At 33.1% G+C, this 26,141-nt stretch overlaps 2 protein-coding genes across 3 annotated transcripts in view; one reads left to right on the top strand and one right to left on the bottom strand.

Annotated features, from left to right (window-relative positions):
- Positions 1-549: 549 nt before the first annotated feature.
- On the bottom strand, positions 550-17,157 carry RpL13 (ribosomal protein L13). Of its 2 annotated transcripts, none has more exons than XM_067288644.1 (4): positions 17,083-17,157; positions 5,717-5,969; positions 890-1,063; positions 550-819 (listed from the first exon to the last, which is right to left on the bottom strand). In XM_067288644.1, exons 2-4 carry the CDS (start codon positions 5,960-5,962, stop codon positions 589-591), a joined length of 651 nt encoding a protein of 216 aa, XP_067144745.1. In that variant the 5' UTR covers positions 5,963-5,969; positions 17,083-17,157; the 3' UTR covers positions 550-588. The 2 variants fall into 2 exon arrangements, with proteins under 2 accessions (XP_067144745.1, XP_067144746.1); XM_067288645.1 differs by having other exon boundaries at positions 17,021-17,100.
- Positions 17,158-23,637: 6,480 nt separating this feature from the next.
- Positions 23,638-26,141, top strand: part of LeuRS-m (Leucyl-tRNA synthetase, mitochondrial) — a 42,515-nt gene continuing 40,011 nt past the window's right edge. Inside the window, exons 1-2 of the mRNA XM_067288712.1 lie at positions 23,638-23,774; positions 23,907-24,034. Coding sequence (XP_067144813.1) covers positions 23,948-24,034 — 87 coding nt within the window. The 5' untranslated portion in view covers positions 23,638-23,774; positions 23,907-23,947. The remainder of the gene's footprint in view (positions 23,775-23,906; positions 24,035-26,141) is intronic.

Genomic DNA, 26,141 nt, shown 5'->3' with positions numbered 1-26,141 from the left:
TAAAATATGATCAATGTGACTGTCTTAACACATTTTATGAAACTGCTATGATTAATGTGAAGATTTTTGAATGGATTGTGGTGTTGACTTGTAATTAAGGTTGTATAATTTTATAAAATTATACAACCTTAATAACAAACTACAATCCAGTTTTAAAATAGGTTTCATTTTGCATTTTGTGTTGTACCATAATCTCGTGAAATTGTCTTCAAACAAATAATAGACATAAAATTCATAAATTTAAAGGAAGCCTGAATCTAAAAAGTTGTCACTTAGTTTTTTAAATAGATTTTTTTGACAAAATTTAATAGCACTTTAAAACTTTCATATTTGTGTTATATTTTATAAAGAAAATTACAGTATTTGATAAATGTAAAAACCTTTTTTTTTCTTTGAGAAACTGAGAAACTATCAAGTTGTAATTTAAAATGAAGGAAATCTTATGTTAATATATATATGTTTTTCAGCAGGATTAATTATTTCTAAAGAAATATGGAATTATTTTCAACAAGTTTGTAAAGCTAAAATAAAAACTTAAAACAAATGGTGTACACTTCAATATTCCGTCTTTATTTTTGAAATTGTACATTATTCAGCACTCTTTTTTGGTGGAGGAGGTTCCAAACTCTCCGCTGCCTCCTTTGCTTTCTTCTGTCGTTTACCCCACAAGCGAGAATGAGCTCTACCTTGCCTTAATGCAATGAATGCATTGAAGTTCTTTTCTTCTTCACTTGGAACTCTTGCTTTCTCTTTCCTAATTGGCTGATGAATAGGCATTATAACTCCTTGCAACTGAGTAGCCATTTTTATTTCTTCAGCCTAAATTTAAATTTGTTATTAATATAAAATACTAATTTAAATACTGTTTAATTAATAAAACATTTCTTACACTGGCATCATTCTTTCCAGGCTTAGACATATTTCTTGGGAAAAGTATTAATTTGGATTTATACTCCTTTAATCGCTGAACGTTTTGTTGTAATGATTCAACACTCTTATTTCTTCTTCTATAATCAATAGAAATACCAATTGTTCTAGCTTCTCTTTTATGAATTCCAGCAGCCTATTAAATATCAAATTTTCTAATCAGATAACAATTATACAAAGCTATTGATACAAATATTGTATAATCAAGCTTTAAAGAAAAATTCTCTTTAAAATATTTTACTAAAACTTCCTAAAACAAATTTTTTGTGAATGAAAATGTTTACCATCTTCATTATAACTACTAGGTAGCCCAATAGTTCATTTAATGTTAACTCACTTAAAATGAAAATTTTAAAACTTTTTTAAAAAGCAGGCAAGTTTATAAAACAAAAATTAATGAAATTACTAAAAACTTAAAATAAATTTAAATTTGATTATCTTTGTGCAAAACAATGCTAAACAATTTCTATAGTTATGTCGAAAAGAAAGAGTTTCAATTAATGAAAAAAATTGTAATAAAGGGTTCAGAAAATGCAAGCAAAATTAATGCAAAACGAAATAAATTAAAATTATTAAAAATAAAACTAAGCTAGTGCAAAATAAATTAAAACTAAAAATAATAATACTAAAACCAAAACCAGAATTTAAAATCAAATCAATCGAAAATTAAAACAATGTTTTAAAAAACCTTTTAATTGTTGTTTAAATTTTCAAATTATATTATTTGTGTTGCGGTGACAGATCATTTTACTTTTAATATATACAGATCAAACTTAAAGAATAATGGCTATGGGAACAAACAAACAGCCATCTCCTCAACTCCAAGTCAAAAATAGTCTTTTTGTGTCTCCTATCCGTGCACAAAGACCTTCCTTCCTTCTTAATCCTTTCTGGAAATTTATGTGGAGTCTACAGCAAAAGTGAACAGTTCTTTTGAGAAATAAATTGTAGACCCCCATGCAATCTAGTGTGACCTTCTTAAATGCTGCTTCTTTGTAGTGTTGGATAGTTTCAGTGGGGACAGAACATTTTTTAAAATATAAAAATCTTTTTCTTGTAATGTTAACATAATGACTTCAGAATAACCACATATTGTTAAATGTTTGGATTTTCAATGTACTTTGTAGAATACATTAATGTTCATTTACCAGCTTGCTACTGCTTAGTAGCAGGAGTTTCAAATGCAGTTTTTTTTCCATTTAACATACAGTAGACCCCCATAATACAGGTTCATATAACATGGCAAAAAAATTGCGATCGCATAACACGGTAAAAGAATGACACACAGATTGTCATGGCCGACTCGTGTCTTGACAGGACTGGTCGAATCTGGACCAATAGCGGACATTGCACAAACCATTAAATTTAAACAAACAGTGGACCTACTAAAAAAACATTTATTATTCAACAGCCATAAAAATTATATTTCTATTTATTATGTCTCCAAAGTTCGGTGAATTTTTCGTGGAAAGAATAACTTATCAGAAAACATGTCCACCATTCAATGAGCTGCTCCATGACGAAAACAAACTTAAGTAATGGCGTCTTCGAATGGTGCGCACTCGGTAAGTATTCCTACAATTTTTTGTTTATAGCATAGTTTATATGGATTATTCCCAAAAAATTATACGTGTTTTGGAAATGTTTGAGTCAAATTAGTCTAGAATTGATTAATTTTATGGAAGAAAACCTTTCAAACAGCCGTATCCCCTAAACTGCACAAGTGCTGGGCTGTGAACGGTTCATGTATTTGTAAAATCTAAGTGACTCGTACAACATGGAACGTATCTACCGTGTTATAGGGGGGTCCTACTGTACTTAGTTTTTGGTGAAGTTTAGCTTCCATGGTAATAGAGTGATACTTCTTGCATTTATCTCCACTGCTAGATTTACTATGCTTTTTTGGATGACTCTTTGAATCACTAACTGTAAAAGTTTATAATAATTGCATACAATAGTGGAAAATGCCACTACTCGAATGTTACTGACTTCGATGCCACTTCACCAGCAACAATGAAACCTCAGAATTTGCATAAAAATAAAAAATGGCAATGTGTGATAGAAATAAATCTACATTAATTATTCATTATGGGCCAAAGACCAACTTCAATGCCGCTCCAAGACAGATAAGAGAATTTCAGAATCTGTGCAAAATTTAAATTGTAGACCTGTAATCAAATTGTTCTTAAGTCTGAAAGTTTGCAAGTAAGGTAACCCCTGTATTTTGTTGTAACTTTATAAAGCCATAACATTAATAAGAATAATCAGTCTTCTCTTATAAGCATACATTATATAGCATCAGCAATTATATTAATCAATATGTTGATTAATAGAAATAAAATTGAAGTTGTTACTGACACCACAAATAACCTATTTTTAGCACTGGAGGATAATTAACACTTTTTGAAGTCTAAAGACACACAATTTATTTACAATGATGATTGTCACAATTGTTTCCCAAAAAATATGAAAAATAAAGGAAAATAGTGTTTATAAAATGATGACAAAATGTCTATTTAGCTATCTAATTGAGAGAATTCAGAAAAATTTTTTAAATGCAGTTTATTAATTTGTAAATTTTTCATGCAAGGAACAAGTGAATATTTCATTTTAATTCAAGCAAACAAAATTTTTTCCATTAAATATTGCCACAGAGTTTTAAAATAAAACACTTTCCTTTTTCAGTTCTTCTTTAAAGCTCTTGTTTTGGTTTTGATTTATCATAAAATTGAAACTGTGGTTTAGTGAGACTGACATCTTTACTGCAAGTGCATAACCATGTAAGTAGGCAGCAATGTTAACAAATGACTGAACTGATCTGAAACAAAGTAAACAATATTCAAATTTCACTTTAAAAACACAAGATCCCAGAATTTTGGTAAATTTCCTCAATCAATGCCTACACGGTTAGTTGATATGCAGTTCTATGTCTTTGTCATATTTTTCAACTGTTAATTTACCCTCAAACCTCAATTGATCATATTCTGCACTTCTGCTATATATACATTTGCTGTTATGCAGTATCCCCTCATTATATTGCACATGTCAGGAGACAAACTGAAGTTGACACAATATACCAATGTATCTATCTACCCATCTATTTTGTCTATTTTCATTCTTCTTGCTTTTTTGTGGGTTGTATTTCATACAATTGTAGTTTCAAGGTCAATGATGGGAACATAGAAATATTTCTTTGCTAATAAAACTTTCAGGCAATCAATATTTTAAAAAAATTATTGGCTGAAACACATACATTTGGAAGAAATAAGCCTGACATACGAATGATTCAATTCTAGTGAACCAAGTCCAAATTAAAATCTCTCTTATTACATTGCATTTAAGTTATTTGTAATTTTTCTGTATTTTATGTTTAGAAAGATGATGCAGTATATACTGCATTAAGTATATATAGTACCATTAGTGTATTTTGATTCCTTTTTAATAAGATAAATTAAAATACAGTAGAGACTCGTTAATCGGAACCCCGGTAATTGGAACGATTTTCAGTCGGACTGTGTCGTGCTGAATCAAACGTTTTTGATACTAAATTTACTTCTAAAGTATAATTTTCATGTTTTTATATTTTTCAATATATTTATTTTGTTTGTACAAAATGCAGAAATAATTTTTAATGATACGATAGCCTCGATTATTATTATAAAAATTTTCGTTAGACTTAAAATCGATGAAAATTCAACACGAAGCGACATGCAATGGAGAAAAATTTGAACATCGGACAGGTTAATATATTTATTCGTACATAATCGGTAATTGGAACAAATCACTAATCTGAACAACCCCAGTCCCCAATTGATTCCGATTTTCGGTTCTCTACTGTACTTCCTAAATAATTTTCTATCTCTAAAATGGTTTGTATGAACTTAGCTCATTTTAAAGTTGAACTCTCCAAATCTGAACGAGCAATATAATGAGAAGTTACTGTATTTGCATTTTTGCATGCACAAATTTTTATATACAATTATTATATAACTATAAAACTAAAGGAGAAATTACATCCTTCCCTCATTTACTTTCTAACTCAGTGATTCCCAAACTTTTTCGATCCACCACTCTCTTTGTTCCATAAAGTTATACCCAACGGCCCCTAACCCATTTTCTCTTGTGTGAAAAAGGATTGGAAATATTCTTAGGAAAACCTTTCTATGAATCTCACACTTTGTGCCCTTACCATACATTGTTCTCAACATCTGGAAACCATTAAATGCAATGTTTCCTCTTATCCATTTAAGAGAGGAAAGGGAACGGCTGTCAGTGACCCCAACTTTTGCCTTTGGTCACCATTCAGTATCCTGCCTTCAGCGCTTCCCTAGATTTACTCACCGCCCAAGGGGAGCGGTAGCACCCACTTTGAGAACCACTGTTCTAACTCTAAAATATTTCTAATGTCAAACAGATGTTACTTATGATTTAAAGCAATGTTAATGTATTAAAAACATCTTCCTGAAAGATCACTATCAAATGGTCATTAAGTAAATTTTTTAAATATCCATTCAGAAAATCCAATAATAATAAACAAAATTATGAAGAAAGTTTGAAAATAAAAATCATTCAAATGTTATATTTACAATCAAGTGGTTCTGAGACAAATACTGCTTAAAAGTATAAATTAAAAAAATAATTTTTGATTTGATTTGTACAGGAAAGCCCAAAAGAATTTTTGATAAAAAAGAAGAAAGTTTTCAAAATATTAATATTTTTTACAAAATCCTACATATACATACTTTTTATCACATATATGATAAAATTTTTTACATAAAAATAAACATACCTTTAATTCTTCAAGGCTAAAACCTCTTCCCAAACGAAGTTTAGAATTGTATCTAAATGTTGGACATCTCACTATAGGACGAATTGGACCTGCAGCTGGTCTGGGTGCAATTCGACGTGCTTTCTTTACTCTATTTAAATGACGCCTCTTCTTACGCATTGGTTGATTAAACCAAGTTTTGACATATCTTTGCCAATCCTTATGGAAATGGCCATTGGGAATCATATTATTTCGTTTTGGTGCCATGATGTACCTAGAGTAAGAAACTTTATTAATTTTTTTGTCCATCTTGAATAACATTAAAACTTTGTCTATACATTTTATATTTATTAATAAAATTATTAGTAAATTCATAAAATCAAAGGAAAATTTAATGGATTTTTAAATTTAGGTATTCTTGAAACCGTGTTTTCTTATATGTTGAGCATCAAACACAAGACCGTGTTATTTATTAAACACTTGGCACATCAACTAATAGAAGTGGAAAAGTGCCAAGTGTTTAATAAATAACACGGTCTTGTGTTTGATGCTCAGGATTTTTAAATGTCGGTACGACAATATTCACGCTAAACACCGTATAAACGTTGCGAAAAGTTCACCGAGTTCAGCGTTATATCCACATTTGCTTGTCGCAAGTACTTTCGACAAACCTTACTGTCGTCGTCTTCAGGCGAGTGCATAAATTTGCCGAAAAACTTTAAAAAGAATAAATCCGATGCAGAATAGAATGCATAAAGCTTTACCAAAGCCGTTAATTAATACCATTAGGAAACATAAAATAGACAAAAAGTTTATAAAAAATGTTAATCTAAATTCACTGAATAGTAATAGAAATAATATAAAGTAAATATTTTTGTTTGATTTAAGATAATTCAACACAAACTCTAAATTAATGAAACCAATATCTAAATATATGAGGCTATCATATTAAATCTTATGTTAAAGGATTCCAAGTTACAGCCATGAAGTACATTTAGCTGGCTCATGTAGCTTGTTTTTGTTGATGTTTTATCACCAACATTTGAACTAGTTCAAAACATTTTTTTGAAACTTTTCTTGCTCTTAAAAGAACTGCATTTTTCAAAAGCTACAAACCATGAACATGCTTTCCAACAAAACAATTTGCAATCTTTATTTCATCTTTGTTGGACCATTTTATTGGATGACACCACTAAAAAATTCAGCCAGTTTTTGATCAAAAAATGACTCTAGTCACTGTTGGCAAATTTCAATAACTGACTAACATTGCACCATGAAAACTTTCTGCTGGCTTTTGCCATAGAACCTATACTAACAAAGATAAATTTTGAGAAAACTTTTGTGGCATTTAAGAAAGCTTCAAAATCAGTCTATGCAAAGATATAGATTGCGAATACCCTCAATAGACCTTGCTATAAATGATTTTCATAAAAACCTATTTAAAGGAGGCAGTTTGTTAAATTTTTAAAAATCTCTTCCAGAAGAGAATTTTAAGTCTTATGAGGTTTTCACAGGAAATCTTTCCTATTTTTGCTTTTTTTTGTAGCTTCATGAACAAACCTCTTTAAAAATAAAATACACTAAAACAACCACTGTTAAATAAATATCAAAAGCTTGGCACAAAGGTGATATCAAAACAAGAGACAAAAGCAATTCTGCTCAGTCATAATGATCTCATCTTTGTTGTTAACATCACACAATTCTACCAGGTTGTTTATACACGTTTGGGTTATCTGCACATGCAACAAAGTATAGAATTTTAACCAATGAAATTGTAAAATATTTGAAAGAATAGAGTACAAAATTATAGAGAATGTAATAAGGAAAATACAAATTTGAATAAAGCACACAGTTTTGACAAACAGAAGTTTTTGTTCTATAACATTTTCATGGATTGTAATATCAAAGATAATGTCTCTTTAACAAATAAAAACTTTAATAACTTAAGTTAGAAGAGTGTGTGTATTTAGTTAAAGGAAAATTAAATGGCAATGAGCAATTATTTATTGTGGCATCATCAAAATGCCAGGATGCAAATCTTCATCACTTTCTACTAAATCATTCTCTGTAGATGTTCCTGTTCTTTTTTGTTTGAATATGCCACATTCCAATAGAAATAGAAATAGTAGCACGCAGCTAAAGACTAGAATATCACACATTATAAAGTCATTCCTTTCAATGAAACATAGGTAGTCTGTTTGACAAAGATCATGTTCAACTTTGTTGGATATTTTCATTTGGTGTCCAGGGAATCTATTGAGTTGTATTATAACTGTTATAAGCTAATGAATACAATAAAAACCAGTTTCTATCAGAACCACATAATTTGCATTTAATCAACTGTGAAAATGCTATTCTGAGCCATACAGTTTGTTTTCGGTTCCAACAGCCATGTGCAATAACTAAACTTTTCTTATAAAAAGTACCACCTTTTTTAACTATCCAGCAAACTATTTAATACTGTAAAGATGTTTTTAACGTTATTTACGACAGGCACACTTATTATTTTCTTAATTTAATTTCAGTATGTTCTATTTTTAATGTTCTTTTTGTTAAGATACGTTTAACTGACAAAGGCCATTAAAAACGTTTTTACAGTATTAAATAGTTTGCTGGATAGTTAAAAAGGTGGTACTTTTTATATTTATTCTAATTCCAGTATAATTTATTATATTTAATAAGCTTTTCTTAATCTCTGCACACAAAGCTAGAACTAATTCAAAATATTTTCCAAGGTCAATTTCGTTTAAACCTTCTCTGCTAAGGCGTCACTTGTAAGAGGAAACCCCTCATAAACAATGACGTCACGTAAACATTGGTTATCCGACTTTCCAACCGTCCTCAGTGCACCTGAAGAAGGCCTTTTAAAACAGCCGAAAACGTTTGTGCTCATTAATTTGTCTGCTAGAAATAGTGTGTGAAAGGTTTTTTGTGCCTATAAAGCTTTTCTTATCGTTCATTCTCAAGGTGCTGTTAGAAACATAACAAAACTAAAAAGAACATGACAACTTTAGGTGTAAGAATAATATTACTTCACCAACAATTGGTGAGAGAAAATTAGGGCCTCGAGTTTGAAGGGAGCTCAAAATTTTCTACAAAAAAAAAATCAAATTTTGTAACAAAATTTTTTTTTACAAATTAACAAACTATACTTTACTTTTTATTTTTTGTAGTATTTAATTACATTTCTAGTGATTTCTTCTTTTTACTATAAAATTCATTTGATTTTCATAAGTAGCTTTTAGTAGCTTTTTTGCAATCAAAAAATGAAACAAAATTTTGTGTTTCCCTCTTTAAATTGTACTTTATTTTATAATATGCTGCAAATACTTTTTAACAACAAAACATTTATTATTAAAATTAATGTGTTTTATGTTAATTCTCTTTTTTACAGTGGCGTGCCGTGACATTTGATGATAGGGAAGCTGTGTTTCTGTAAGAAGCCGACTTCCAGGGGCAATCAGTTAATTGCGCGTCAGTGATGGCCTAGGGTCCATTTGTACGTGCGTGGTGGCGGAAGAGACGTACCTGACAAAAACCGACAAAAAGGAACATAAAATAAACATATACTATGTACAAAATAGTTTACTTTAGGACAATCAGCCGTTCGGACATCCCGGGCGTCGATGTGGTTCTTCGATGGTCGATCGAAGGTGGCCCCGGGACAGTGGCGTTGACAAGTCTGTAGGGCACGGGGAGACTTCCTCTGTTGGAGTCGGGGACACGGTCTAAGTCCGAAGCGGCACGGGTTACAGGTTGGCACAATAGACGAGAAATTGTATTTTTTTTTTTTTTTGCGCGTTGACACACGGCGTTTTGGTTATTCGGAACGTTAACCGAGTGCCAGGTGTCCTCGATTGTCGGAGATTATATCAATCTCCGTTCTTTCTTTCGTCCATTTTGATTGATCGTTCTCCCTCAAATACGCTTCCCTGAGCGGTTGGTCCCTGGTTACTAAACGCAACGAGACTCTTACCTGGAGTGGGAGAAAAGTCAAAATCGAAGACGAATTCGAGCTTCCATCGATCATAGGACGACTTTCTTCCGCGATTTATGGTTTCTGTCTGGCAGTTTGATATAAACAATGGGTGTCCGACTACAAACGACTTTTACCAATGTTTTTTTAGAAAAAAATTTCCGGACAGGTCTGACCCGTGACGGGTCAGACCTGTCCGGAATCTCACATTTCCATAAAAGTTTTAAACAAATACTGGAAATGACAAAAATAAACAATTTATGTATTTTAGTTGTAAAATACAAATAATACATACATAACACAAATTGATACGATACAAACAATGATAGAAAAACTTGTTTTTTTTTTTTAAATTTTTTATAAACTAATTCTATTCGGCGATTTTTTTCCGCAAAGTCGTTAATTACTTTATCATAAAAGTTGCTGGTCGTCGACTCCATCAACGTATTTAAAAGCAACGCTAGCGACGACAATTTTCCCTCCGACCGAGTGTTCTTGGCTAATGTATGAATTTGCTTCGTAGTCGAAAAACTGCACTCAGCAGACCCACCGGTAGATGGTACCTTAAATATTAATGATATTAAATCATATAATTCTTTTAGTACGTCTTTGTTCGGATTGACATTAATTATAATATGTTTTATGTTTAAGAGTTACTTGTCAATGTAGTCTGGACGCGAGTATAAATATTACGATTTGCTACGTAATTTAGATAAATCAAAAAATTTCCCATAAAATTTACTTAATTTAAAGAATTAAAACACGCTTGGAAAAATTGTTTTTCGTAATATTAAAATTATTAACATCTAAAAGTGATAAAAATTCTTAAGATTTTGTCTGAAAATCTATCAATATAATTATAGGTTAATGTTACCTTTGGTAGCCAAGATTGCGGCTTGTCTCTAATTCCAGCAAGGAAACAGTGGGACGCATGTTCTAACCTTAGGTTAGGTTAGGTTAGGTTAGAACGTGCGTCCCCACTGTTTCCTTGCTGGAATTAGAGACAACTGCCATCTTGGCTACCTAAGGTAACATTAAGAAAGCAAGAAGACTTTTTAAACATTTATTAATCTAAATTTCAGCAGTAACATTTCTTTTTGTCACTAATGACGAACTTTTCAGTTAACACCGACAAATTGCCGTACCAGATATTTTCAGCCAAACTTTTCGATACTGATTGATGTTTGAGATTCTGGAAGAACTCTTTCAGACGCTACATACTGCTGTGATCAAAACGTATCAGGAATGGTTCAATAAACGCAAGATTTGAATTTATTCATCAAAATTAATTTCGTTCTCTTCAAAGTAATTCCCTCCCACTGCAACAATGTTTTTCTAATCCTCGAAATAGTCGTTTACATGAAACCCTTCAGGACTCTCAGCGAATTTTGTTTCCGTGGCATCAATCGGCTCAAAACAATGACCACGAAGCGAAATTTTAGTCGAAGAAACAGGAAAAAGTCACATGGTGTCAGTGGTGTGCCGTGACATTTGATGATAGGGAAGCTGTGTTTCTGTAAGAAGCTGACTTTCAGGGGCAATCAATTAATTGCGCGTCAGGGCCCGTTCGTATTCGTTTGTTCGATAAGCCAGTAAAAACCGTATACTTCTTTAAATGTATTTTTAATAGTGATGTAACGAATAGTATATTCGGCCTCAGCCGAATACCGAATATTCGGCTAGGAGCATTGCCGAATGGCCAAATATTCAGCAAAACTATTCGGCTTGATTAACGCACGTACAAAAATTGGCGCGCAAACCGCATTATGGCAAAGATCACGCACCGTGCTCTCTATTGGCCCGCTGTCACTATGATTTTTTTTTCCATTAGGTCTAAATTATTTAAATTAATTAATTAAATTATAATTATTAAAAAGTTAATATGAGATGGAGCCTAACGTCTACCTCTAGTGCCAAATTGGTTTATAATTTATGTAATAGCCGTAAATAGCCTGCTATGATTCGGCAGTTGTTGGTATTTAGATGTAAGTTATAACTTATAAGTTATTTTATTTGCAATCGATTATTTTAACTCTTTAATTAAACACTAAAATTTTGTTTTTACTACATATTTGTAGACTGAATGGTACCCTAAGGATATACTTTAGTGGTGACATAATATGGTCTAGTTTCTCCCCAGTTGTGGAAAAGTTCAAATATATCGTATAAATATTAAAATATACGCGAATACGAATATAACATAATTAACTAAACAATAACGTTAATGCCCGATACATTCTAACCTACACGCCATCAATGCCATAAGATATCGAACTAGATAAAGGCTATAATATTATTTAATTACGAAATAATTTAATACTAGAGTTAGATGCTATTTCTTATTAACTTTAATAATTATAGTTTAATGTTCAGCATTAATAAAAGTAACAAAAATGATTAATTTACTGTGTTTTTGTTATTTCTTACTCCTGTTTTTAGGTATTCGGTATTCGGCCGAATAGTGATTTAAATATTTGGTATTCGGCCGAATAGTGAAAAATAGGCCGAATACCGGGTAGTAACCGAATATTCGTTACATCACTAATTTTTAATAGATTATCTGACGTACTTAATAAATAAAAAAGTTCAATATAATTACCTCCGTTATTAGATTCAATTCCCTGCGCCCTCTAAATGCCAATTCTCGTTTTGAGAAAAAACATATAACATCTATTAATTTAGATATATCTATTAATCGTAATTATCTAGTTATAATTTTCAATATTTATTTTATATTGTCTACCAATGTTAAATTCTATTCCGCTTTGATTTTCAAATTGCTTCAATTTTACGAAAGAATCGTCATTCGTCATAAATTTTATCGTCAAAATGTCGAAATTTTTTTGTTGACGTATTTATATTTAATTTAGGTATTGGTCTTTCTCTTTTAATAATGTTTTTTTTTTCATTATATGGTCTTGAGCCAAAACTTTTTTAAAATAAATTTTTGAATCACTAGCCACGATATAAGGGCTAAAATTAAAATTATCAGAAAAACTTACTTGGTAAAACAAAATGTGTGACGAATATACATACCTAGTACAAAAAATTCTTCAATTGTATGAATATACTTTTAATGAAACATATAATTAAATATAACTTTGTCAAGAAACGTACATAAAAATAACAAAATATTCTTTACTTTTTAAATCTTAAAACAATCCACTTAGTGAAATACTGTAGCTCCCTACGAGTGGCTAATGAATGGAATCAGAGACGGTCCAGGTAGGTGTGTCCGTGCCAAATCCCGAGGGTGCCGATACCGGTCGATGTCAAATGCCTCTTTTGTCGCGTCACTAGTATATATCAAAGGACGCGACGGGGTTGTTGTAGATTTTAAATGTTTCTCGCCATAGCCGTAAAAATCTAACTATGTTAAACTTAACAGATTGTCCGTCGTTCGTTTTCTAATTCGTTTTAGGATCAAGTGTTCATGAAAATTTCCAAAATTTACAACTTTTCGGTCACTCTCCTTGAACTAGAGAAATTTCTGTCTTTATTACATCTAATATTACGAAGAGATCAGACCCCTCTGTACTCGGCAAGAGATCGGTTCGGTTAAGCTTCTGTTTAAGTAAAATTTTGGCTCTTTCATCAGGGTTTTATTTATGTTTTTAATTCCCTAATCGCTTAATTATTTAACTACTTCTTAAATAGAAATAAGTCGAAACCGGTTACTTTGTACTCGAATATCTGTAGTCTTGGGAAAGAAGTGGAAAGAAATTTTTATGACAACCGATACATAAATCGTAAATTTAAGGAAAATAAATTCTAGAGCTTTTTTTGTACCATTGTACGTCTCATTCATTAAATTTGGTTGTAAATGATGCAGCCAAAGTAACAGTTAATTTTTTATCACTGTACTAGAATTGTACACGTTTTTTCTGCATCCCCTTACAGATGGGACATACTAAATCGTAATATCACCGGTTTAACATTGAAATCCGTAAGTAATATAAGATGGGAGAGCGGAATAAACGCAGAATAAATATATCAAATATTTTAATGGATTTTTTTAAAACTCCTGTCAACTATACAGAACTATCATAAAAACATACCAGTAAATTCCTATCGGTTGGGTTAAGTTATAAATCTAGTCTACGGTGGGCAACCTTTTTTATAACGTGGGCCAGAATAAATTTTACGTTTTTTTTCTGCGGGTCGTAGTAGTTAATTGATGCTTTCTTGTGACTCGTAATTTTTTTAGTCTCAAATATGAAATAAATAAGTTAATTACTACATTTATTTCTCTTATCGTTTTCGAAAATTACAAAGAATTGGAAAAATAAGTATTAATTAGTTATTTTTCCAATTTAATAATCTATTAAAGATCTCGCGGGCCGGATAGAAACTTTTCGCCAGCCGTAGCTGGCCTGCGGGCCGGGGTTGTCCGCCGTTGATCTAGTCTGCTCATGATTCACATAATCGGGCGAGGGTGGCCGAATATCTAGCAGGCGGCTAACAGCCCACAACCGCTTTGGGATATAAAGTCGGACTCTTTACGCGTGTGTCGCTTCTACCAGCTAAACCGGGTGAGGTTGGTGCTCTGTAAACCGCATGTGACAATGCCTATATAATCTGGCTGATTGGAAACTGACCCGGTTTCGACACTCCTTCCGCCACCGAATCATTCGAATATACAATAGCAATCTTATCGTTTTTTTCACATGTAGTATAGAAATTTGTAAAAGATACATAATGCAGTTATAATAAAATATTAATTTTAATTAATGCAAAGTACGTTAAAATATGAAAATTTATATTTTATAAAATACAAGGGAAGGACATTGGAAGGTGGAATCGGCGCTTCCATCGCTTCCAATGACGGCACGCCACTGCTTTTTTATATGATTGACTTCTAGAATTGTAGAGTTGGTAAGGGGCCTCACACAGTGTGTGGCTTAGGACCTCGAAATGCGTAAATTCAGCCCTGGCTAGAACCAAAGTGTTTTAATTAATATCTTGAACTGACAAGTTATAGTTCATTGGCTGCATTGTCCCTTCTTTGATGATATTTAACACAACTATTTGACTAGAACTGGTACACGACAATACTAAAATATGTGCTTCACTTATAAAATGCCAGATTGCAGTCACATGACAAAAATATAATATTAACTAAACTGTGATTGGTTAAAGCGTAACAGCTATTGATAGCATGGAACCCAGACGAATCTCGACCAACTACCCATAGCAAAACCCACTTAACGTGGAGAACAGAATAGCAATTTGTCTAAGGTTTATCAAATAGCTTATACGACAATAGTGGAAACTCTCGTGAATTAGCATGTACTGTAGTGGCAATAGCACAAACTAGTGACATCTAGCAGCTCGAGGAGAACACTAACACCGCAGACTATGTAAAGTCTAACTTGCAAAAATGCAACAAAATAAATATTTTATCATCTTTTTGTCTATATTTTATTATCTTAAAACATGAATTATAAATTTATTTAGTAGGAAACGTGGATGGATAGTGATTTAAAGGAAGGAATAAAACAAATGAAATGCAATAAGAGTCAGATATTTTAAATTAAAACCTGAGGTTTTAATTTAATTTTATTAAATTGAAACAATTTTTTAAAATAAAACACATCAAATGCCAAAATGTATTATGTCACAGTTTGATCATACCGGTCATGGATAATACAGTTATTACATATGTGATATTCTTAATTTAGCATTTTTTGTTTTCCGAAAACTTTCAGATGAATCATTATTTTTTGTCACATATGCTTTAATAAGGACTTTCAAATATTTATCTGCCAATAATTTAATACAATTGTCACAAACACCTTTGATATTTGCATTCTTTAAGAAATAATTAATTAACTTAGTTTTAATTCCATATGGGCACTGAAACAAAAATATATTAAAACTGTTTCGAAATATTGCTGATATTTCTGAAGATAATATTTTTCCATAAAATGGTCGAAACACACGACATAATCTCAGTTTAAATATTCTGGCCCTTTCGTTTTCAAAATCTTTTCTAAATCGGACCTACTGCTCTTAATAACCGAGTACATTTGAAAATCAATATAAACACATACATTGAATGATAACAATATTTTAAAGGAAGAATGTTGATATAAATGAAAACAATCTAATTGCTTATTAATTTACTTACACTTGTTTGTTTTTAGGGAATCTGTAAAACAACTTGCAATCACTTTGTATCTTATAATTAAAGCAGCCATACATAGCGCAAATAACCCTCTTCTGGCCATTCTAATTATTGTGAGATATAAAAATGTTTAAAACTTTATATTAACACCCAAAAATGTCTCGTTATACATGCGGTACAAATGGAGTGAAGTGTAGTTATCTCCTCAAACCACTAGATGGCGGGCAGAAGCTTGTCACCAGTTTTCAGCTTAAGTTTCCACTATTGTCGTAATAAACTATTTGGGTTCGTTAACTGCCTTTCACTAAGGGGACTTATTGAATGTCTGGTGTATTGCTCTCGTTGAGTTATCGGAAAAGCTCAGAATAGGTCCCCAGCTGTATTCATGTAGAGTTGGTCATCAATCTATGGTAGTCATTGGCAATAGACAAAAGCAAAACCACAAGATAAAAACCTGAAATAGGTTTTTATCTCATGATTGTCTATACGTTGAAGCAACCACACAGACTCTTTTGTGTTGGATTTAAATTGATTTTAACATTGAGTGCTCAAAATTATTCCCCATTTTTGATGACATTCCTTCATAAAAGCAGGGTTGCAAATTTCACATTGATTTATGACCATCGTTATTCAAAATTTAAAAAAAATCTTGATCTATTACTATATTTTTCATACCTGGCCCTAGACTTGTCCTGTTTTAGATCAAGTGCTTTTTTGACTTTGCTGCAAAACTGCCTTTTACAGTTCACATGGCCCTTTTTAGAAAAAAACAGATCATCTCTGTCTTGTGTATTGACTTCAACATAGGTTTCAACTTTTTGAATATAAACACCTACAAATATTCTTTAGTTGATATATATACAACTACATAGAAACGTAATTTACTTAGTTCCAAATATTTGAAAACATCTCCGAATCAGCACATTGGATAACATTAACCGAAATCTGTAGTCCGAGTTTTTCATTTATCTGTACTTTCACATTAATCCTTGTAATTAAATCGAAATTTTTTGTTATAGCTCATTGTCTTCTGATAAAGACGTAACTAATATCACTAACAACAAATATTGAAAGTCTTATGTTAAGATGCAAATAAAATTTACAGAATTACGAGTTGATAATCATGTGCAGTTTGCAAACAGTAATAATGAATTTTAAATATTAAATAACACATTAATAATAGTACCATTCTCTAATTCGATAACATACGAATATATCTTACTTTTTAAAAATATTAGATGACCTTTATTACTTCTGAACAAAACGGATTAAAATTACACTTACCAAAATGGCGAATACACGAGCACACGAAAGAAAATTACACTTAAGCGCCCTCTCTCGTAAACAGTATTTTCTTGAATTGACGATTAATAAAGTTTAAAAATCTATTAGTAAATATTTATGCTAAATATCGAATTATGTTAAATTATATAATAAAAAATTATAGCTACAAAATTTTAAAAAATAATTTCAGTATAAAAATTGTTTGTTACAATAGTTTTTAAGACTACCGTATTTCTTTCTTTCGTACGTTATGGGAGTTTTTTAATATTTCATTTAAAGAATTTTCTGTTTTATGGGCACCGAGAGTGCCTTTTCTCGATATCCATTGTTGATTCGGCTAGGATCCACAAAGGAAGCTACCGGATGGTGAGGGACGGAGCATAGCCATCTATAAAAATATTTGGGAAGTTGTTCACATATTTTGATGCCAGGTTTTCCAAAGTGACGTAAGAACGCCTTTACCACTTAGGCGTTCTTACTATGTGAAAACAATTTGATAATCCATCATGTCGTAATAAACATACTCTTAAAAATCTCTGAGAATATCCGGATACGAAACCACATCCTCCTGAGCGGCAGGTTAATAGCGAGGTTGAGGCCGAAGTTTTAAACGCGAAAACGTGTACGTCGGACGTTCAGCGCCGCTTTCCTGTAAGCCTAGAAGTTTGACAACGGTGTTTTGAATGTCGAGCACGATTCCACTGACTTTCCAAACGCCATTGTCAAACTTCTAGGCTTACGGGAAAGCGGCGCTGAACGTCTGACGTATACGTTTTCGCGTTTAAAACTTCGGCCTCAACTTCACTATTATCTTTATTAACAATCACGTTGTTTCCCAGACGCCGATGGATAGATGCGTGCCAGTCCGCGAAAAAATTTCACCGGTCAGCAAAAAATATTTGACCGTACTGACTTTACAGTTGATTACGAATGACATTTAAATATATAAGCATATAGAAGTGTAATAGATAAGAATAATTCATAGTCTCATATAATCACTGGCCCGGGATATAAAAAGGTTGAGAAACAGTGGTCTATAACACATTAAAAAATAGTTTAATTTTAATCTAAGCCCACCAGTGGCTAAGCAGTTTCGTTCCCTGGAACACTGGTTTTCTGGACATCTGTAACTCCTTAATAAAAACCAGTTACCCTTAAAAAAGCATCCCCCTAGGCAGATTGCCCATGTGTAGTGTTGACATGACTTAATAAAACAAACAGACACTTAAGACGTCAGCCCGAACATAGATTGAAAAATTACGAAAGCGTATTGCATTGTCAAATAAACGAAATAAAGAGAACTGCTTTAATCTCGGTCAGTTTTAATTTGCATAAATTTGAACTTTCGTAACATTTACGGCTTCATTTTATGCTTATAAAATGAAGCCGTAAAACTGAATTAGCTCAATGGGAAACTCCCGTGAACTTTGACCTATAGACTCGGAAGTTTCGCTGAAGACGAGAAAGGCTTAATTTAAAATTTGAGCTTTCTGGATCCAGTGGTTTTTCTCTACGATCGTCTGCAGTGCCGGATGAAGAAAATACCGCTTTTTTGCAGATTTTTGCACTTTTCGATTGCTTATATTTCGGCAACCGCTTTATACAAAATCTTGAAATTTTGCACACTACCTAAGATAACAATTTTCCTTCGAACGACAAAATTACTATAAGTGTTTGAGGGACGGAGAAACGACCTCCGAAAATCGGCAACTCTGATTCCTGTATATGTAGTCAATCAGTGACTTGTTTACTTGCCGAGGAGTCACTAGTCACTACCATGACTCCTGACATAAGACACTAGATTATTGGATCAAATTTCATCCGTTATTATTAAATACAGAACGTCCTCAATATACGTCATACTTAAGTTTCTAAAATGCGTCGTGAAAGAAATGGTGTACATCGAAGATCAATTTCTCACCGAAATAATATATTATGGTACATTGTCGACAAACTAAAAACAATTTATGTGTAAGTGTCTAGTGTAAAATAAGAAACTGTTTATATGGAAGTGTCGCTACTTGTTATACCTAGTATAACAAGGTGACGGCCGGATGTTTGAGCGGTTAAGACTTCGGTCTACCGTTCCGACATCGAATTCGGGCTCTTGAAGAACCCAGGGCGGTCTGTCAAGTCCCGTTCCATATCAAGTTCGGCTGCCCACATCGTGGATCTTTACTTACCACACTAAATTTAACAGAAAAATTCATCACAAAACAATTATTGTTGCCAATGTGTGAAATTCTATTTAATCCATGCAAGATGTGTGATTACCAGAGCCCCTTCGGCCGCCAATTTAAAGTCTTTTAATCTTTAAAATTGGCGTTTCCACTTCCCGAGACGAGGACCCAGGGGTTGGATTTGTGGGAAGCGAGTGTTCGGGTTGTTTCATTGTGTGGAGTTACACAGAACGAGGCGCTTGGCATATAAGTGCGTCAGTGCGAGGATTCGAGTAAAGGTTAAACGGTGTATATCTTCGTGTACAGTGATGTTATGTCCGTGCGTGTGTGTGTATGTGTGTGATCGAAGAACATCTTCGGCATGTCTATAAACAGAAAAATAGTAAATTACGATACGAGAATAAGATGTGTTAAAAAATGAAACGAAAGAGTTCTTACCATCGGAGATTTCGGAAAATATTCACTTGTCCACTTGTTCCTCTTCGTGGTAAAGTTGGGGAGGGAGATTCTTCTCCCCTCCCAAATGTTCTCAGAAAACACAAAAACTGTGAGAAAACGAGAAGTTCATTCATTTATTACCTAAGGTTAATATTTATTACCCATTTATTACCTACCTTTATCAGACAGTCTTTCTTCCCGAACAGTGTTATGAGAAGAGCGAAGGACCTGACCTAGCCTAGCCTAACCTAACCTAACCTACCCTAACCGGAAGCTCAATCCTCATAACAGCTGTTTGTAAAGAAATGTGGGCCGAATGTCGCGTCCGGAGTAAACGTGTGAGTCGGGTAGTCACAATCGGGAGTCAAATCCGTTATCGTCGACCGAGTGTCACGTTCGGGAGACAAGTTCGTGGGTCACGACCGGGTAAGAAAAGTCACGTCCGGAAAAAGGTGTCGAGTCCGGGTGAAAAGTGTCGAATCCGGTAAGAAAGTCGCATCCGGGTGAAAAAGAGGAAATCGAAGAGGATCACCGCCTAAGCCAAGGGAACCGCAGCCGTCCGCAGCGACAAAACGGACATGGACAGCACGGTCCCTCAACTTCGGCGGCTCTCTCCTCTGATTCCTCCCCGTTCCGACTTCGGCAAGGCGGTGGCGTCGCAGTCGCGGACGAACGGGCAGAACGCGACCAACCAGAAAATGTCAACTCGGACGAGCTGTCATTTTCTATATCCTCCACAGCAAGGTCTGTGACCGGATGACCCCCGCAAGACCTTGGCCAAGTGCACTGGACCCAGGGTGTAGCGTCGCATGATCCCGACTTCGGGAGGATGCCACGCCACGCGCACTTGGGAAAGGTCTTCTTCACCCGCTGCCTCTCGCTCGTCGAGCCTCCGCTCCTCCAACGGCACGGAACGACAGACTCGTTCCGCGTCGTCCGAGGAACCCCCTCCCTCCGGCGCCACCGCCTGCCTCCGCCGGAACCGCCTCCAAAGCCGCACCAACGTCTTCATTCTGTAAAAAAAGAAAATTTGCAATTAGTCCAGTGAAAACAAAAGCTTAAATTAATGCTTAAATTCTTCCGAGAAAAGCAAAATGCTGACTGCAGCTGCCTTTTTAAATCTAAAAGATTCGAATCCGAAGCGCAAACGGCCGACCATCGATGTGCCGAGATGTCTTCTGGGACCGATCCTCCAAGTAATATTAAATAAATTCTTACGTCTAGGATCAATACGGACTAAGACTTACCTGAAAAATCTTTAATCTTCTCTGCAAAAGTCTTCAAACCGCAAAAAAACAGCACACAATCAAAGAGAACAACAAAAGCACATCCAACCACAACCAGAATCGAACTGCGAATCGTCATGCGTGACGAATTTCGAACAAACGTTAAAAGACGCGTCAACAATGTTCGAATTACGTAAAAATTCGAATTAAAAAAATTAATTTTATTTTTTTTAATTAATTTATATATTTTTTTTCTTTTTTAAATTTTGCTTCAATCATTTTCTTGTGTTCGGAATTTGATAAATAAATTATCTTCTGCATTTACATGATGCAGAATGGCCACCGGGGAGCGGTAAAAGACGATCTTTTTAAATTCTACGTCTTGAGGCTTGACCATCTCCGAAAATTGCCCGAATTTGTTTGAATAAGTTGATAAATATCTTTTTCTTCTGTTTTCGGCTATCGGAGGAAATCAACCAAATTCTTAGAATTTCGATTTATTTCGCCCAATATTATTTCGCTTTACGGAAAGATTCATCGGGGTTACGGGTTTAGCGTGTTAATGCAACGTCAAACTGGATAAAATTAATATTAAAAATACCGAAAAACCTTATAATGCGGCCGAACGAAAATGAAGTCCGAGACAACGGGGAAACCGACACGGAGGAAAACAGACTGAGCCGGGGAGAAGCCACCATTCTTTCTTTTTGAATTTCTGGCTTTTTAAAGGATCTGTCCTTTAAATCCTTATTTTGATCGGTTAATCAATCTCACACTTCCGCTCGACTTAGTCCGCAAGTGTTGATCCAACTTTGAAACTTTCGCTCGCCATGATATTTTATTTATTGACGGCTAAGATTTTTATTTATTTATTTATTTTTTGCCTTCATTACTTACAACGCGACAATTTTGCTTTCGAAGGAATCTACATTTATTTCCAAATTTTGTCATGTCTACGAGACTCAGAGTCAAAGCTGGACTTTTCCCATCGGCATTGCAATCCGTTAGTTCGCTTCGACCCGTGACCTCCAGGGGACTGAAATTGGAAAAAAATTGTAGACCTCTAAATTCCCACTGTCTGTCTTAATCTCGAGAACGGAGTTAGATGAAATCCAAGACCAGATATGGAAACCTTGGGAACGGGAGGTCCAATTAACTATATAAGAACTTCCGATGCAAACCGGAAGTTACGTTTTTTCAATTCAAAACTCCCCTCCCCGAAAGCAGTTAATAGATAACCGGCACGACTCTATTGTTAAAGAAAAAGTATATATGTACAGGGCCAAGCCACTATTAATTTGAGGTGGAGAGCACATGTTTTAAATTAAATGATTTTAAAATATGATTAAAAATTGCATCCCCAGCGTTGTGACGGTGTCACAATAAACAATTGCTCGCAGTTATAGTTTGTCTGTGAAAACTTTGGTTTCAACCTGTGAAAATATTTACGATGACAAACTACATTTTGTATTATGAACCACAATATTGAAGTTAAAATCCTTCTAAGAGGTGATAAGGAGTTAATTGTGTAGTTTCTACGTATCAATCTCTTGCACTTACTGGTTGTTTTCTTTGTCTATTAAATACTATAAAATAATGTTAATTCCCGCGCTTATTTAAAAAAATCATAATTAATAATTAAAATTCAATTAAAAATATTAAAAACGAAAAAAACGAAAGAAATGTGTTAATTTTGAAGAAAAAGCTTCGAAGTACAATTTCCTTTTTCTCGCCTTAGCGCGAAACTTGACACCAATGAGTCATTGTTTACACAGCTGGATGACCTTGAGAACAGCTGGTGTCGTCTTTCGCGGGACATTCTCATGAAACTCTCAGGAGGAGAAGGGTAAAAAGTAGGGTGGATACTAGATGACGGGATATTTCAACATTTTTTTTTAATTACGATTTTAATTGAAATTTCCGACCCCCCGACTTAATTAAACGTAATTATAAAAAAATCTATTAATTAAAAAAATTAAAAAACTATTGGATGTTGTTTTTGACATCAGAAAATAGCTTTAAATAACTTTACCGAAGTAAAATCGGCGCGCTAGAACTTTAGAACGATGAATGAAGTTCCATAAAAAAATCCCATAAAAAAACAATTAAGCGTTAATCGCAGGTCATTAAAGGTTAATTAAAATCGCAATAAAATTTTTTCGCGCGGGTAAAAAATTTTCAAAAAATTTGGAGACAAAACATTTCAAAGATCAAAAAAAAATTTTTCGGGTCCCAAAGTACCGTTTTTTTGTAACGCTATGGAATTTGCCCGAGTTATCTCGGGTCTGGACGTCTATGCACGTCAATGGGCGTTAAGGCGTTAATATACTTTTGTGTTTATTAAATTTAAATAGTATTTTATACAGTAATTCAGTAGTAAATTAAATAGCATACAGAAATTTTTCATAATTTAAAAAATTACACCTTTTAAGCTTTTATTATTTAAATTTTATATATTTGAAAATTATCGGCCTTTATAATAGTTTCCTTAACTTTTCGTGCCGGGAAAGTGGAGCAAGCGTCCTTGCCTGCTTTTTTATTCAAAGAAATAATATATTATTATTATTATAATTTATTACAATTATTACTATTACTGTTTTTTCTATAGTAGAATACATATTGTTAAGTTTACAACTGGTTTTTTTCGATTTTAGTAAAAAAATGTATAATATCTTTTTATTGTTATATCAATATAATCCGCAAGACGTCGCTAGTGTTTCTACAATAATTTGTCACATGGTAAATTTAAGTAAAGCATGTATCGTATTTATACGTGTTTTGAAAGTATAATTTCTAAATTTTAAAATACTTTGTAACATGATAAAGATAAAATATCGGATACATAAAGGTAAGAATTATAATTTAAAAGTTTAATGAAAAAAACATCTTGTATATTTAACAAAATTTCATAAATATCTTTATAAACAGAATTTCGTATTATCTGACTCAGTTTAATTTCCATTATTAATATATATTTTAGGTTTATTCTAAGAGAAGAGGATAATGCAATTTAGCTGAAAAATGAATCATTTTAAGTTTTGGCAAAAACAGATATTAAGAAAAAACATAGTTTTGGTTAATAGATTATTTAGTTCGATAAGAAATATAGTAAGTTTAACTTTTTAAAATATTCTAAATGAAATCAGTGTTCAAATATATATATATATATTTTTATATACATAATTTTCTGCGGGTGTACTATAGATTACCACCTATGGAATTTCAGGACTTTGATTATATATTTGAACTCGGGACCGAGACGAGTTCAACGGTACCCTATTTTTGGACCGGAGACGAAAAATAAAAAAGTTACCATACTTTTTAATGCTCTCACGAAGATGGCACCATAGTTGCTAGTACTGTCATCTTGCAGTAAAGTCTGCAAACCATGACATCGGACTACGGTCATCTCCAGTAGGGTTAAACACGCGATACGAGAGTGGAGAGAGCGACGCAACTTCCGATCATCGCGCGATTGCCATTTCGGTTAATGTTACTTATGGCAGCGAACATGGTGGCCGTTCTCACTGTTTGTGCTCCCGACTGACCTCCCGGAGGGGAGCCGCCGGCAGGCCGCCATGTGCTAAATGTCACTAGTTATTGATTCACGGTAGTTCTTGAACAAAGTAAAAAAGGGGGAAAACGTCTACTAAAGGCAATTTTAATGGCAAGCGACGCGATTCCCGATTGCGATAGCGAAGCCGACTTAGCGGAGAGAGCGACGCAACCCCCTATCATCGCGCGATCGCTGGAAAAAAGTATAACGTTTTTATTTTTTGTCTCCGGTCCAAAAGTAGAGTATCGTTGAACTCGTCTTGGTCTCCTGAGTTCAGATATATACCCAAAGATCCGAAATTCCATAGGTGGTAATCTATAGTATACCCTTTTCTGCTAGCAAACCCTTTGTTAAATATTTCGAATATCACCACTGTATATATACATATGTAGGTTAAAGTGTACCTAGGTAACCCCAATGGTGATGCTTTGATTAGGTTAACTACATATTTTGTAGATGTTTCCTTTTTTTTTCTTTTGTTTAAGAACTACCATGAATCAATAACTAGTGACAAACACTGGGTGCCCTGCCGGCAGCTCCCCTCTGGGAGGAGTTTGTCGTGAGCATGAACAGTAGGAAGCGTTGCCATTAGGGTTACCTAGGTACACTTTATACTAAATACAATAATTTTAAATAGGATGAAAGATTATATATTTCAATTTTTTGTATTACATATACTAGTTCTGTTTGAATAAAAACTACCTCAAGCAACAACCACATCTCACCCTTAAAGCTTGAAAAAATAACTGCTCTTTTTAATAGTAAACAGATTTACTATTTGAGAATTGAAAACTTAAAAGAAACAATGTAAAATTAATAAATACTGTGAACTATGTAGGTAGATATGTAACATATTTATGTTATAAACAAACTTTTTAATAGAAAATGGAATATGTAAAGTTTACAATATATAGTGGGTGTATTTTTTAATTATTTCCTTATTATTGATATTTAAAAAGTAAGACTCATTGTACAGAATGATACCAGTTTCCAATTCAAGTATAGTTTGATTTCACGCATACTCTAAATACTCTAACTTCTTAATAAAATATTTAGAGTATTCGTGTCCTCAAATATTAACCACAGAAATATACAATTTAAAATAATAGCCATGACTATTATTTAATAAAGCTGGTCCACTACAAGAATACTATCAGTTATATGGAATAAACTGATAAATCATATTCCTTTAAAAACCTTACACTGAAAAAACAATACTTTTATGAGAACTAAAGATAATTTAGACAAGTATTTATAGTATATTTTGTAATTACAGATATATTTCTATGTGTTTTTTTTATCAAAAAATACACTGGTTTGAAATGTTTTATGTAAAATAAAATATTAGTAAATTTTCCAAAATATTGATAATGCTGCATAAGTTTTTTATTTTTCGCATATTTTACTGTTAGCTTAAGGTCATCCTTATTATATTTAGTTGCCATTTTCTTGATATATTTTGGTGGTATCTGAAATGAAAAGCATCAACTTCGAGTAATTCTAAATGGTCATAATTAATCCAATTAGAATTGTTTGCAATTATCTCAAATGAACAAATGACAATGAAATGACATTTAAAACAAAAACTGTTTGATCCATTAGAATTTGAAGTTAATTAATGAAATCTTCATTAGATGCACTTTTTGAAACTAAACACCT

This window comes from Centruroides vittatus, unplaced genomic scaffold (assembly GCF_030686945.1).
Source record: "Centruroides vittatus isolate TY-2023 unplaced genomic scaffold, ASM3068694v2 scaffold_899, whole genome shotgun sequence".
NCBI lineage: Eukaryota > Metazoa > Arthropoda > Arachnida > Scorpiones > Buthidae > Centruroides > Centruroides vittatus.
The sequence above is the reverse complement of the archived record's forward strand: the minus strand, read 5'-3'. Positions and strand labels throughout refer to the sequence as shown.